Raw genomic sequence first — 14,722 nt, forward strand, 5'->3', positions numbered from 1 at the left:
TCTCTCTCTCTGCCTGTCCCCTGCTCACTCTCTCTCCCTGTCTCTCAAAATAAACTTTAAAAAATTGTATTTATATAATTTAAGTACAGGTTTTATTTTTATATACATTAAACTGTATTTTACATGAGGCAGTCTCAAAAATACAACAAATAAAATTAATTTTAATACAATTTTAGTTATAGACATCATAGAAATGCAGAATTGTACATTTACCCACATATACTTTTTAATTACCAAGTATTATGTTTATGAAGTTAGTCATCATAAAAGTCAAGTGATTAAAGATGTAAAATAAAAGTGAAATGAAATGAAACTCTTTGAAAGTTTCTTTTAAGTACCAACAACTGACAAAATTTTCTAAAAATTAATTTTATTTCACAAAAAATAATAATTTTCAAAGTCTATTAAAGAAAACCAGGGGCACCTGGGTGGCTCAGTCAGTTGAGCATCCGACTTTGGCTCAGGTCACAATCTCAGTGTTCGTGAGTCCAAGCCCTGCATCAGGCTCTGTGCTGATAGCTCAGAGCCTGGAGCCTGCTTCGGATTCTGTGTCTCCCTCTCTCTCTGCCTTTCTCCCACTCATGCTCTGTCTCTCTCTCTCTCTCTCTCTCTCCAAATTAAATAAACATTAAAAAATTAAAGAAAACCAGAGCTGAACAGTAGTTAAAGCAGTATATGCAGATTTTAATAAGGAACAATTGTAATGGGGGGAAAGAGACCTCAGTATAGAAAGTAGCTCAATTCCAAATACAGCATGAACAACTAGGGGTTCATAGCCAAGAAGCAGTGTGGGAGTCAGTGGATGGAAAGGTACTAAGGGGAAATTTCATGGGTAAGGGGGATTCTTGCTGAAAGCAGGCCATGGTGATCAGTACCAACTGGGGGATGGTGGGATGAGCAATTTGATGAGATATTCAAGGAGCTATTAAGCAGAGGTGGATTCTGCCTACATCAACTTAATTGGATTCTTGCTACAATTGGACAATGCAAAGATGGGCACAGAAGTCCAAACGTTGAGGTCTAGTTGGGAATAGGATTCTGAGGAGCCTACTAAAGTTTGGTCAAGGAGAGACTTGTTGTCAGCTCTGACCCCTAAATATTGCTGAATTGGAAATGCATTGTTTTATCACTTATTTATTTAAGAGAAAAAACATACTGTAAACTAAGGTAAAAGAGAGCTAAACAATAATTTGTAGTAAATTATTCTAATTAAATTATTTTTATTTATTTTTATTTTTTTACTTTTTAAAACTTTTAATGTTTATTTATTTTTGAGAGAGAGAGACAGAGTGCAAGTGGGGAGGGGCAGAGAGATTATCCAAAGCAGGCCCCAGGCTCTGAGCTATTAGCACAGAGCCCGACATGGGGTTCGAACTCACAGACTGTGAGATCATGACCTGAGCTGAAGTCGGATAGTTAACTGTGGAGAATAAGCTTAGAAATCCCCGGGCTTACACCAATGGGTTAACAAGGCATAAAGAAATACAAAGCCACAGAATGCTCACACCCAAGTTCGGGTAAAAAAGACTGGCACCCCAAGAATAGGGAGGTGCAAAGGCACCCCAGAATATAGAGGGTATGCAAAGGCACCCCAGAATAGAAGGGAGTGCAGAGCCCCTGGAATAGAGAAGGAGGGACAAAGTCCCAAAATAGGAATGGGTGCAAAGGCTCTCAATACAAAGGTATATAAGGTGAACAAGATTAGGCATGCGAGGCAAAAATGCCCCCCAATTTAGTACCATAGCAGAAAAGCTGCTTTCACAAGAGGAAGGGGCCAAGGAATTCGGACTATGGACTGCTGTGCTGCAGGCAAAGCAGCCCAGAGCGGAGATGGTTACAAAAGAAAAGGTGCCTTGTTAACCCTGAGTTTATTCCCCCTATCTGTCTCATCCCCCAGGCTAGCTAAGATAAACAGACACGGTGCCTCATATCTGCCATTAACAACCATCTACCCATCTGTCCGGTGCCAGGATTTTGTTTTATATTGACCCAAACCCCAAACACTATATATCTTCAAAGCCCCCCTTTTCCCTCACATCCCCAAGTTAATGCTCACAGTTTCTTTGTCTCTTTGTACATGCCCATCACGTTTGTAAGCCTTCTTATCTTAATAAATACAGGGCAAGGACCCTTATTTGGGGCTCATATCTTTTCCCGGACATTAGCCATCTCTTGCTTTAATCCTGCGTCCCACTATTTTGCTGGCCAAAAGAGAACTTCAGACTTAGAGTCTACGACAGTTAACCAACTGAGCCACCCAGGCGCCTGAAATTATTTTTATTTTTTATCACAATTTTGATTCTTTCAGTGGACAAAAATTCTGAGAGACCCATGATCTTTCCTATGAAAAGTTTTGATCATTGACACCACCTCCAACCCCTGCCAGAAGATACCACCTACCTTCCTCCCTCGCCACACTCTGCTAAACCTCATAAACTTCTTTTAATTCCTTTAAGTCCACCTGTGTTGGACCAATTTGGGGTATTCCCAGTCATTTTCTTCTCACTTGAAACACTTTTCACTCAATATGCTTTGACAATGCAATGAATCTTATGGATGTCACTTCAAAGTTTGAATCAACAGAACTAAACACAAAAATCCTCATGTCATTATCAGCATTACCTGATATTCTCCATTGAATAGCATTATATAATTTTATTTTTTTTAAGTGTTTTAAAATTTTATTTTGAGAAAGACAGAGACAGAGTGAGTGAGGGAGGGGCAGAGAGCAAGGGAGAGAGAGAGAATCTCAAGCAGGTTTTGCACTGCCAGTGCAGAGCCCGATGTGGGGCTCAAACTCACCAAACCGTGAGATCATGACCTAAGCTGAAAGCAAGAGTCAAATGCTTAACCAACTGAGCCACCAAGGCACCCTGTAGTTTTAGAAAGTCATCACTGAGATATTATTTATACCATGTTCATTTTTTGTAAATCTTATAAGCCGTATGAGGCCAGGGTTATTTTTGCTGTTATTCCATACTGAGTCCCTATGTGATAATAGATCATCTGGCATTAAACACGAGCATACAAACACACAAAAAAGTGATTAAATAGGGACGTCTGGGTGGCTCAGTGGGTTAGGCATCTGACTTTGGCTTACATCATGATCTCACCGTTTGTGGATTTCAGCCCTGTGTCAGGCTCTGTGCTGACAGCCCAGAGCCTGGAGTCTGCTTTGGATTCTGTGTCTCCCCCTCTCTCTGTCCCTCCCCTCTTTGCACTCTGTCTTTCTCTCTATCTCTCTCAAAAATGAATACATTTTTTTTTTAAACCGGCAAAAGAAAAGTGATTAAATAAATGATAGGATGTCCTATAGGGAACTTACTGTTTTAGAGACCATACTTGAAAAATTATTTTTCTTCCCTAGAAGCAGAGAAAAACTGACAGGCACGGGTGTCACTGCCATAGAGCACGAAGGGGCTGAAGGTCGGGAAGCCTGAAGATGCCAAAGCAGAGATGTTCATCAGCCAGTGGCTTGGGTTCACAATAAGTGTTACCCACAAAGACAAAATGAAAGAGACAAAATAAAAGGAGATGCATATGCTCACCAGGGCCAGGATGGTGTGCGTGGCTCTGGCCTCGTGGGAGGGTTTGGGGGGAAGTCTGTTGCTGTGAATGTGTTGGACTTGTTGCTTGTGCCTGAGCAGGACAGAGACCATGGAGCCACTAGACCAGGCCATGAGGCCCAAACAAGTGACACCAGTGAAGGAGAACATGACTGCATGTAGTAAAACAACAAATTTGTTTGGAATGGGTGAATTACGGTATTCATAAATTTTTTCCACACTCGTGTTTTTGTTCTTTCTTGGTCCAGTAACATGCAAAGTAATAAAGATATTCAACAGGAGATGCAGGATCCAGCAGAGGAAACAGCAGAAGCCAAAGCACTTTGGGAATGTAACCTTGAGCTCCAACCACTTGGAGGTGTTAGTGTTGAGCTTAATGGCCTGGAAACCACTGAGCAGGCAGGTGGTGCTGAGGGAAACCCCTCTGGCCACTCGGTGAAAATAGAAGACAAGCTTACATCCAGCATCATCCAGAAAAGATTTCAACCCAAATGCTGCCATTGTCTGAGGAACTCCTTTATGAAAAAGAACCAAGTTGTTAGCTAGGACTAGCTGGATGAGAATCAAGTCTGTGGGTCTCAACATGTGCCTAGTGAGTGAAGTAAAGATATAAAGACAAAGAAGCAAGGAGTTTCCAAGGATCCCAACTCCAGTTTGGGTGAGGAAAACAATACCCAGTTTTAAGTTAGAGGAACCATTTCATCAATTTAAAAGGGATACTGGTGGCTGTTTTGATTTGAATCTCAGGAATCTGGAGATTAAATAGAAAATTTTGTTACTCTCAATACACCAAGAAAACATCTTTAGTCATATAATTTCTCACCTCGATATGAATATATGAATATTTACACATGCCTTTCGTATGTGCAAAACAATTTTTTGCAGGACTATTTGTAATTACAAAGATTGAAATCAACCAATGTTAATCAACAGGAGACTGAAGGAATCATAGTGTATGTTCACAATGGGACACTAAGCAGCCATGATGGGTAAAGTTCTCTCTACTGCTGCGTTTCCAGGACACATCATCAGGTAAAAAATAGAAAGTGTCAGAATATTGTGTGCAGTTAGCTTATTTTCCTAATAAAGGGAGTATAACTACAATCCATTTATCTATGTGTATATGACCAAAATCTTAAACTAAAAGAATACATTTACAAGTTCTAAAAATGAGCACCTGCCTGGGTGGCTCAGTCGGTTAAGTGGCCAACTTTGGCTCAGGTCATGATCTCACAGCTCCAAGGCTCGTGGGCTTGAGCCCCACATCAGGCTCTGTGCTGACAGCTCAGAACCTGGAGCCTGCTTCTGATTCTGTGTCTTCCTCTCTCTCTTCCCCTCCCCTGCTCATGCTCTGTCTCTGTCTCTCTTTCTCTCTCTTTCTCTCTCTCTCTCTCAAAAATAAATAAGCATTAAAAATTTTTTTTTTTTTTTTTTTTTTTTTTTAATGAGCACCTGTAGGTGATAGTGGAGAAAGAGCACAGGACAAAGTATGAAGTCAGACCGCTCTCAATATACCTGGTTTGTGGCTTTGGTGCCACAATTCTTTTTTACATATTTATCTAAATATATATGGTGACAAAAGTATTATAAAAATTCAGGCAAACATAAAAACAAACAAACTATATATGCTCATAAATGCATGCACATACATATACAGTGTATACATAACATTTTATTAAAAGATAATTAGAACTTCCTGAAGAAATGAATGAATCCACATCTGGGGTAGAAGTTACAGAAACTATCTCAGAACTTCCTATTGTAGAAGAAAACAAAAGAGCCACCCCAAACTACTGAGATTATGTAAACAGGATGCCAAGAGTTAACAGGAAGGATTCCCAATGACAAAGTGTGGGATATTTCCAGCTATTACTATTTCCAAATTGTAATCGTAACAAATTAAAACAAATATGTTTTTAAAATGCATTTTTATCACTACTTTAAAAAATAACCTTACAGGGGCGCCTGGGTGGCGCAGTCGGTTAAGCGTCCGACTTCAGCCAGGTCACCATCTCGCGGTCCGTGAGTTCGAGCCCCGCGTCAGGCTCTGGGCTGATGGCTCGGAGCCTGGAGCCTGTTTCCGATTCTGTGTCTCCCTCTCTCTCTGCCCCTCCCCCGTTCATGCTCTGTCTCTCTCTGTCCCAAAAATAAATAAAAAAACATTGAAAAAAAAAATAACCTTACAGTTGGAGGATGATGGAAGACCAACACACTGAAAAGGAGAAAATAAAGGGAAAGGAGTAAGATCTTCTTTGCTATCTAAACTCTCTTTTTGTAGAAGTTTTAACCTAATAAAAGAAAAGGGGGACAGAGTGGAACGCCACCTAAATTGAGGCAATATTCATTAATGACTGTGGGACCCCTGAGGTGGCAGGACTTGTCATAATGGATGGGTCCAGAGGGCAATACAAGGGCCTCTGAATTTTTGCTGGAGGGAAGACCGGGCAGGTTTGCAGATGAAATGAGTGTGACCCTGGACGGTTTCTGCTGGAGCTGTGTGACAGGTTCATGTGGTTCCTATCATTACCTTCTTCTCTGGTGCAGATGTTTGAAAAGGTCTATATTAAAGTTGGAAAGGATTTGTTGTAATAACTGGCAAATACTAGGTTTGTTGTTTGCTCCAATTTTCTTCTTTCATTGTCTACAGCACCATGCTTTCTTATTTTGCGTATTTACCCTGTCACTTTCAGATATGAGTTCATTGAAAGCTATTGATCTTACTCTTTCTCTTAGTATTTTTCCTAAGCCAGCACCAACAATTTAAGTGCCCTCATTATGAAGAGAGGAAAGTGAAAAAAAGCAAAGCCAGCCACACAGGTAGAGCTGTAAAGTGAAAAATGCAAAACCCAACCAAGTGGGTTGGTATTTCCGAGCTCTGACCAATTTTTAACTGGTATTACCATATCAACAAACAGGCTGGTTTCTGCAATATTCTCAATTTTTATAAAAACAAGCTTTCAATGAAAACACGATATAGGCAAGCAAAACACATCTATTGTTTAAAAATTTTTTAATGTTTATTTATTTTTGAGAGAGAGAGGCAGAGTGTGAACAGGGGAGGCACAGAGAGAGAGGGACACAGAATCTGATGCAGGCTCCAGGCTCTGAGCTGTCACCACAGAGCCTAATGTGGGGCTCGAACCCATGAACCATTAGATCATGACCTGAGCTGAAGTCGGAGGCTCAACCGACTGAACCACCCAGGTGCCCCAAAACACATCTATTGTTTAGGAGTAACATCTGGGCTGCCAATCATGGGCCTCAGCAATAAAGATGCAGTGTATTAAGAAGGTACTGCCTCAAGGTTAAGCGTCCGACTTCGGCTCAGATCATGATCTCAGTTTGTGGTTCAAGCCCCAAGTCAGGCTCTGTGCTGACAGCTCAGAGCCTAGAGCCTGCTTCAGATTCTGTGTCTCCCTCTCTCTCTGCCCCTCCCCCACTCATGCTCTGTGTCTCAAGAATGAATAAACTTAAAAAAAAGAAGATGATACTGCCTCAAGCACAGCTTTAATTTTTTCCAAAATTACTGGATATTGGGATTTTTTGCCTTTCTTTCCTTTTTTATTTTTGTATTATAGTGGTTAAGTATTAAAAATTATTCTGAGGGGCGCCTAGGTGGCTCAGTCAGTTAAGCTTCCAGCTTTGGCTCAGGTCATGATCTCACAGTTTGTGGTTAGAGCCCTGCGTTGGGCTCTGTGCTGACAGCTCAGAGCCTGGAGCCTGCTTTGGATTCTGTGTCTCCCTCTCTCTCTGACCCTCCTCTGCTCATGCTCTCTCTCTCTCTCTCTCTCTCAAAAATAAACATTAAAAAAATTTTTTTAATAAAAATATAAATAGAAATCAGTAGGGAAAGAAAAGTTTATTTAATACATATTAATAAGATATCTGCATAGTTATGTGGAAAAAGAAACCTACATTTCTACTACATGTTATTTAACATGTATATACACGTTTATACACATTATATACAAATAATAAGCATGTATATACACGTTTCTTAAATGTTAACTTAAAAAATTTTGTTTAAATATTTATTTTTTAGAGAGAGACAGAATGTGAGTGGGGGAGGGGCAGAGAGAGAGGGAGACACAGAATCTGAAGCAGGCTCTAGGCTCCAAGCTATCAGCACACACCCTGATGCTGGGCTCCAACTTATGGACTTCCAGATCATGACCTGAGCCAAAGCCTGACACTTAACTGACTGAGCCACCCAGATGCACCCTAAATGTCTTAATATTTTAAAAATAAAAACATGTAGGGGCACCTGAGTGGCTCAGTCGGTTAAGCATCCAACTTCAGCTCAGGTCATGATCTCGTGGTTCGTGAGTTTGAGCCCCGCATCAGGCTTTATGCTGACAGCTAGAGCCTGGAGCCTGCTTCGGATTCTGTGTCTCCCTCTCTCTCTGCCCCTTTTCCCTCTCTTGCTCTGTTTCTCTCTCTCTCTCAAAAATAAATAAACATTAAAACTTTTTTAAAAATTAATTAATTAATTAATTAAATAAAAACATATATATAAGTAAAAAACCTAAACGTAACAGATAAACCATATAGGATGTATATATTTTTTAAAATAATGACTTGTGATAAATATGTATGTAGTAAGCAATCCATATGACAGAAGCCTAGTAACTTAAACTTATTGGAATATGTGAAAATGTACAATTTATATAAGATGAAAGGCATGATTAAATTAAAATATAAAGATGAAGAACAAAATAATAGAAAATATTTTACCTAAGAATAATGGAAAGAGAGGCAATTAATAACATTCTAGATGTCCCCTCTAATCATGAGATATATTATCATATATTTTCTAACATTGAAAGTTATATAAATAAGAATTTCTTATTTTTAAAAATTTTTAATGTTTTTTCTTAGAAATTATCATGTAAATACATAATAAATTTAAAAGGAGATACCATTTATATGCAGGAATATACTCCTGTGCCAAATATTTAATTCACATTCACATCTTCACTTTACATTATCATATTGTAATCTCACATAACCTCACCTAGATAAAGATTAAATGAATTAATTATGGTTTCTCAGTCTAAAAATTTGTATAATGGTATAGGAGTAGGGTCTTTCTATATATAAAATATTATTAGGTAAAAATGTTCAGTTCTATTATCCACATTTAATTAGATAGCAATTTTTTATAACCTTCTAAATGTTAGATGTTTCCAGAGAATTAAATTAGGATACATCAAACAAGAGTGGTCTTCAGTTTTGCAATAATATTTGTTATCGGGGAGCCTGAGTGGCTCGGTTGATTAAGTGGCCAAGTCTTGATTTCAGCTCAGGTCATGATCTCATGGGTTTGTGAGTTCAAGCCCCACATCGGGCTCTGCGTTGACAGAATGGAAACTGCTTGGGATTATCCCTCTCTCTCTCTCTTTCTCCTCCCGCTCCTCTGCTGGCTCATACATGCACATGCATTTTCTCTCTCTCTCTCTCAAAATAAATAAACTTTAACAAATAATATTTGTTAATAATAATATTAATAGGCAATAATTTATCAAATTAAAATTTATTATGTAACTGACATTAAAGTTTGGGAAACACTGGAATCTAAGAAAGTACATGCTAATGAATCAAAGCATTTCTGGAAGTATACACAATAACTGATAACAAATCATAAACCCAGTGACATGTGAGCTTAGGGAAGAGGGAGAATGAGGAAGGAAAGAACATTTATTGTATGCATATGCATATAAATTTGTTCAAATATTTCTTGGGAAAAAGGTAGTAGGGTTGATAACTCCAGCTGAAAATTTTAGGAAATCATAGGTAAAATTAAATAAAATACATATTTGAAATTAACAAAGAGAAAGAGATAGGAGGGTTGCCCTTGAATCATAATTATAATAAAGTTTTATTTATAATAAATCGTAAAAATGAATTTTAATAATAATTAGATATTTCAATTGAGTAGGAGTGAGGAGAACAATGTTTGGGTAAATAACGTAGCACAAATGTTCTATGAATGCTCGAGCCATGTGTCCTTTAAGAAACACAGACATTCATGTACAAATAAAACCCCATCTCATTCCTTGAGCAAACTGCTTTCTGTAGAGGCACAATTAGGAACTGTATTGGACACATTTTACTTCCTGGGAAAGTGGCAGGATAATCTTACTAACAGCTCCCCTGACTAGGATCTTTGTGGTTAGAACAGACCAATTTATTATTGCTTGTGAGGTTGAGTTTGAATAATGACTTTTGAAATCACAATGGATTCAAAGCAACTGATAAAGTTCAGGGAAAGTTCTAGTTAAATGTCAGGGTCACATGTAGATTTTAACGCAGTAATATTATCTGATGATTTCTGCTCCCAAATCCCAAAAATTCAGAGGGCTGTGACCAAGAAGGCAGAAGACAGACATCAGGCAGCCTCCAGACAGGAATGTTGGGTCTCTACTTCTCAGGAACCCTTAGAAAATATCCCTTCTGTATATATTTGTGCCCATTTTCTCTCCCCGGGAAAATAAGATTATATTCACACACAATATTTCTTAAAATGTTTTCTTAGCAGTATCATTTTTCTCTAAGACTCTCTCTTGATCTAAAAGGAAGTTCTACTTACCAAATGTCATTCCCCACCAAACCAGCAGATTTTAGAGTCCAATCTGGAGCATGTGTGCCAAGGTGGTATCTTATCCGAGATAAAGGTCTGGGACACCATGATCTCATCTCTTTGCTGGGAAGTGATGATCACTTCACCAATAATTGCAGTGACAGTGTCTGCATGGAGAGTTGAAATTACCTCTGGAAAAAAAAAGTAAAAGCTACAAATTACTAGGAGCTATTAGTAGTGATTAATTATCTCAGAAAGAAAGAAAAAGCAGGAACGGCCACGGGAAAACAAAGCTAAGTTTTCTGAAAAGTATCAGGTGGAAATGACAGGTGAGATGAGGGTGCTCGCCTTGTGTGTGTGTGAAGTGACAGAAGGAAGCTTCCTTCAAGGCTGGTCTGTGATTCTGGCCAACCTGACGATGTTACCTCTCAGATATGATTCTCACACTGCCCATATTCTGAAAGAGGAAAAGAAAGAACCATTAAGTAGAAAGCACTAAAGTATTAAAAATGAATATGAAGAAAGTGAGGCAAATTTTTAAAAAGATTTTATTTTTAAATAATCTCTACACCCAACATGGGGCTTGAACCCACAATCCCAAGATCAAGAGTCACATGCACTACTGACTGAGCCGGCCAGGCACTCCCAAGGCAACTTTTATTTACTACTTCAATAAACAGATGTCAAGCACCTGAAATGTAGATAATACATTATCCTTGGTGTAAGTGATCTATAGAGGGCAAGAGGAAGGGGGAAGGTAGAAGAGAACTTACCTGTATTGAAACAGGTATTAGATAATAATAATATCTAATATCTAGTATTATCTAATAAATAGTAAATATTCAGTATGCTATATGATGACAGGTGCCTTGAAGGGGAGTAAGCTGGAGTTGGGGGATGAGCAGGGAATGAGAGGGTAGAGTAGTAAGGGAGACCTGATGGCAAATGGAAACTTCAGCAAGACTTGAATAAAGATGAAGTAAGCCATGCAGCATTTTTGAGTATATGACCCAAGCACAGGTATCAGCCAGTATCATTGTGTTGAGCAAAGTCTGGTACTGATGCCTACAGAATGAGATGAATGAGCCACAGGGTTTAAAAGTGCTCAGAGAGAGGGGCGCCTGGGTAGCTCAGTCAGTTGAGCGTCCGACTTCGGCTCAGGTCATGATCTTGCGGTTCGTGAGGTTGAGCCCTGTGTTGGGCTCTGTGCTGATAGCTCAGAGCCTGGAGCCTACTTCGGATTCTGTGTCTCCCTCTCTCTGCCCCTCCCCCCACTCATGCTCCATCTCTCTCTGTCTCTCAAAAATGAATAAACGTTAAAAAAAAAAAAAAGTGGTCGGAGAGAAACATGGCCTAAAGACCTGTGTAGCTCCTCAAGCTCCTGTAAGAATTCTGAATTTTCTCCAAGTAAAATGAGGAGGACTTCTGGGATCTTGCTCAAATACAGACATTACCTGATTCATACTTTGAAAGGGTCACGTTGGCTGAAGCGTTGACAACAGACTTGAGAAGAAAAAGCATAGGATCAAGATCAGTTGACGACCGCTGCAGAAATTCAGATAGAGCATGATGGCTCTTACCAGGCTGAGGGCAGGCATGGCGGTGCAAAGGGGTCAGATTCATGATATGTTTTGAAAGTAGACCCAATCAGATTTCCTATAGGACTGGTTCTGCGGTATGAGAAAAGGAATGAGTTGAGAACGAGCCCTGGATTTTTAGTCTCAGCAACTGGAAGAATGGAGTCGCTATCAACTGAGAGTGGGACAGCTGCGGTCAGAGCAGAGTGAGAAGCAAGCTCACACTGACACCACCAAATGCTGGTGAGGAGGTGGAGCAACGGGCACTCTCATTCATCGCTGGCAGGGAAGCAAAATGGCACAGTCACTTTGGAAGACTGTCTGGCAGTTTCCTACAAGACTGACAGGCTTGCCAGGCAATCCAGCAATTGCATTCCTTGGTATATACCCAAATGTGTTGAAAACACATCCACACAAAAACCTGCACACGGATGTATACAGGCAACTTTATTCACAACTGGCAAAACTTGGAAGCAATCAAGATGTCCTTCATTAGGTGAATGGATAAATAAACTGTGCTCTGTCCAGACAATGGAATATTATTCAGCACTTAGAACGAGAGAGACAGCGAGCACAGTCAAGCCATGAAAAGACAGTGGAGGATACTTAAACACATATTACTAAGTCAAAGAGGCCATTCTGAAAAGGCTACAAACTGTATAACATTCTGAAAAGGCAAAACTATGGAGACAATAAAAATATCAGTAGTTGCCAGAGGTTAGGCAGGAGGGAGGGACGATTAGGTGGAGAATTTTTAGGGCAGTAAACCGAAATTTTAGGGGAGTGAAACTAATCTGTATAACTATAATGGTGGACACGTCATTATACATTTATCCAAACCCATAAGATGTACAAGAGTAAACCTTAATGTAAATCATGGTCTTTGAGTGATAACATGTCTTTGTAGGTTCATCAATCATAACAACTGCACCACTGTAGTGCTGGAGGTTAATAATGAGACAGACTATGTGTATGTGAGGGCATGGGATATATGGGAAATCTCTGTAGTTTCCTGTTAATTTGGCTATGAAGCTAAAACTACTCTTTAAAAAATAATTAAAAAAAATTTTTTTTAAAGAGAGTTCAGAGAAGTTTAAGTGTGGAGTCTGTCATGTCTACCAGATGTCCAGAAATAGGTTGCAAATAGATCATTAGATAGCTGAGCGCTGGATTTTTCAATGGAGATACACACTTTAAAGTTTTGAGCTTATCATGTTATTTATAATCATGCCATTGCATAAGATCACCAAAAAGCAGATACAGATTAAGAGATGACTGTTAGTTGGACCCTCATTCATTACAATACTAAGAGAATATATTTTTTTTTCTTCTCGAGCCAGCATATTCAGTTAAGAATACAAAACAACAGGGGCATCTGCGTGGCTCAGTTGGTTGAGCATCCAATTTCGACTCGGGTCATGTCATGATCTCACGGTCCGTGAGCTCAAGCCCTGCATCAGGCTCTGTGCTGACAGCTCAGAGCCTGGAGACTGCTTCGGATCCTGTGTCTCCTTCCCTCTATGGCCCTCCCTGCTCATGCTCATGCTCTGTCTCTCTCTCTCTCAAAAATAAACATTAAAAAAAAAAAAAAAAGAATACAGAACAACAACAAAAACCCAGTGGTGCCAAAAGCCACTGAAAAAAACTTTAAGGAAAAATTTAAATGTCATTAATGTGTTCATAAGTTCATTGATGATGATGAAGCTGTGAAGACAAACTTTCATACGAATGATTAGGAAACACACAGGAATTGAAATAAAAAACAAAAAGAGAGAGAAAGTGCTTGTGAAAATTTAGCCATAGGAGGGAGCCAGTGAGGGAGAGCAAAGCTAAGTAAGGAAATGTACTAGATCAGAGTGAAGGGTAGTTATTTTATGAAGTACACAGACTTACTGATTTTTGTACTTTTGTACTTTTTGTAAAGGCGATTAAGAGACTGAAGATCTGGGGCGCCTGGGTGGCGCAGTCGGTTAAGCGTCCGACTTCAGCCAGGTCACGATCTCGCGGTCCGTGAGTTCGAGCCCCGCGTCAGGCTCTGGGCTGATGGCTCGGAGCCTGGAGCCTGTTTCCGATTCTGCGTCTCCCTCTCTCTCTGCCCCTCCCCCGTTCATGCTCTGTCTCTCTCTGTCCCAAAAATAAATTTAAAAAAAAAAGTTGAAAAAAAAATTTAAAAAAAAAAGAGACTGAAGATCAGTGAGGGGTGGGTTTGTCAGTCAAGAGATCTGATAGACCAAGAACAAAACCCCTTAAAAGTTAAGACATGGGGAGGTCATCTTTAAGTGTCAATAATCAAGGAATTGACCCTACATTGAACGGAGGCATCATTTCCGTTTCAACACAGGGAGCCCATAAGAGAATTGTTTTAGATTTACGAGGCAGAAGATGTTGTCAAATGATACCAAATAATGATTTTTATGTTTATTTATTTTAGAGACAGAGAGAGACCACAGGTGGGGGAGAGGCAGAGAGAGAGGGAGACACAGAATCCAAAGCAGGCTCCAGGCTCTGAGTTGTCAGCACAAAGCCCGACACGGGTCTCAAACTCATGAACCCCGAGATCATGACGCTTGACCGACTGAGCCACCTAGGTGCCCCCCAAATAATGATTTTCTATTCTCTGTATAAAGGTGGCAGAATATTAACATAGACAAAAGTAATCCTGGAAGAACGTTACAAAGTTAAAAATTGATTTATTTGGCATTCTTGAGATTTTCATGAATATATTGAGCTAGGAACACCAAGGTGGACAGGCAAGTAACGGGAGAGGAAAAGGAGCTGCTGGAAGAGAGGACAGCTGGAGGATTCGGGTAAGGTCCTGATCAGGCTTTGGGAAGCTTTTAAGTGACAGATCATAACATCAGCTCTTTGAGTAGATTGACCTCTTTACAGGTAATTATTAGGACAATGCAGGATAGAACAGAGGTCCTGGATTATCTGGATTCCCCAACTCAGGGATGAGAGGTTTGAAGGTAGTGGCAACAAGCCTAGTAAGGAATCAA

The 14,722-nt window shown here is 39.7% G+C and overlaps 1 protein-coding gene across 1 annotated transcript; it reads right to left on the minus strand.

The window, feature by feature from the left end:
• Positions 1–1,792: 1,792 nt before the first annotated feature.
• Positions 1,793–11,989, minus strand: LOC131499689 (vomeronasal type-1 receptor 1-like). Its single transcript, XM_058707858.1, has 3 exons — positions 11,601–11,989; positions 10,156–10,337; positions 1,793–4,081 (listed from the first exon to the last, which is right to left on the minus strand). Exons 2-3 carry the CDS (start codon positions 10,163–10,165, stop codon positions 3,351–3,353), a joined length of 741 nt encoding a protein of 246 aa, XP_058563841.1. The 5' UTR covers positions 10,166–10,337; positions 11,601–11,989; the 3' UTR covers positions 1,793–3,350.
• Between the last annotated feature and the right edge of the window lie 2,733 nt (positions 11,990–14,722).

This window comes from Neofelis nebulosa, chromosome 17, assembly GCF_028018385.1.
Source record: "Neofelis nebulosa isolate mNeoNeb1 chromosome 17, mNeoNeb1.pri, whole genome shotgun sequence".
In the NCBI taxonomy this organism is placed as follows: Eukaryota; Metazoa; Chordata; class Mammalia; order Carnivora; family Felidae; genus Neofelis; species Neofelis nebulosa.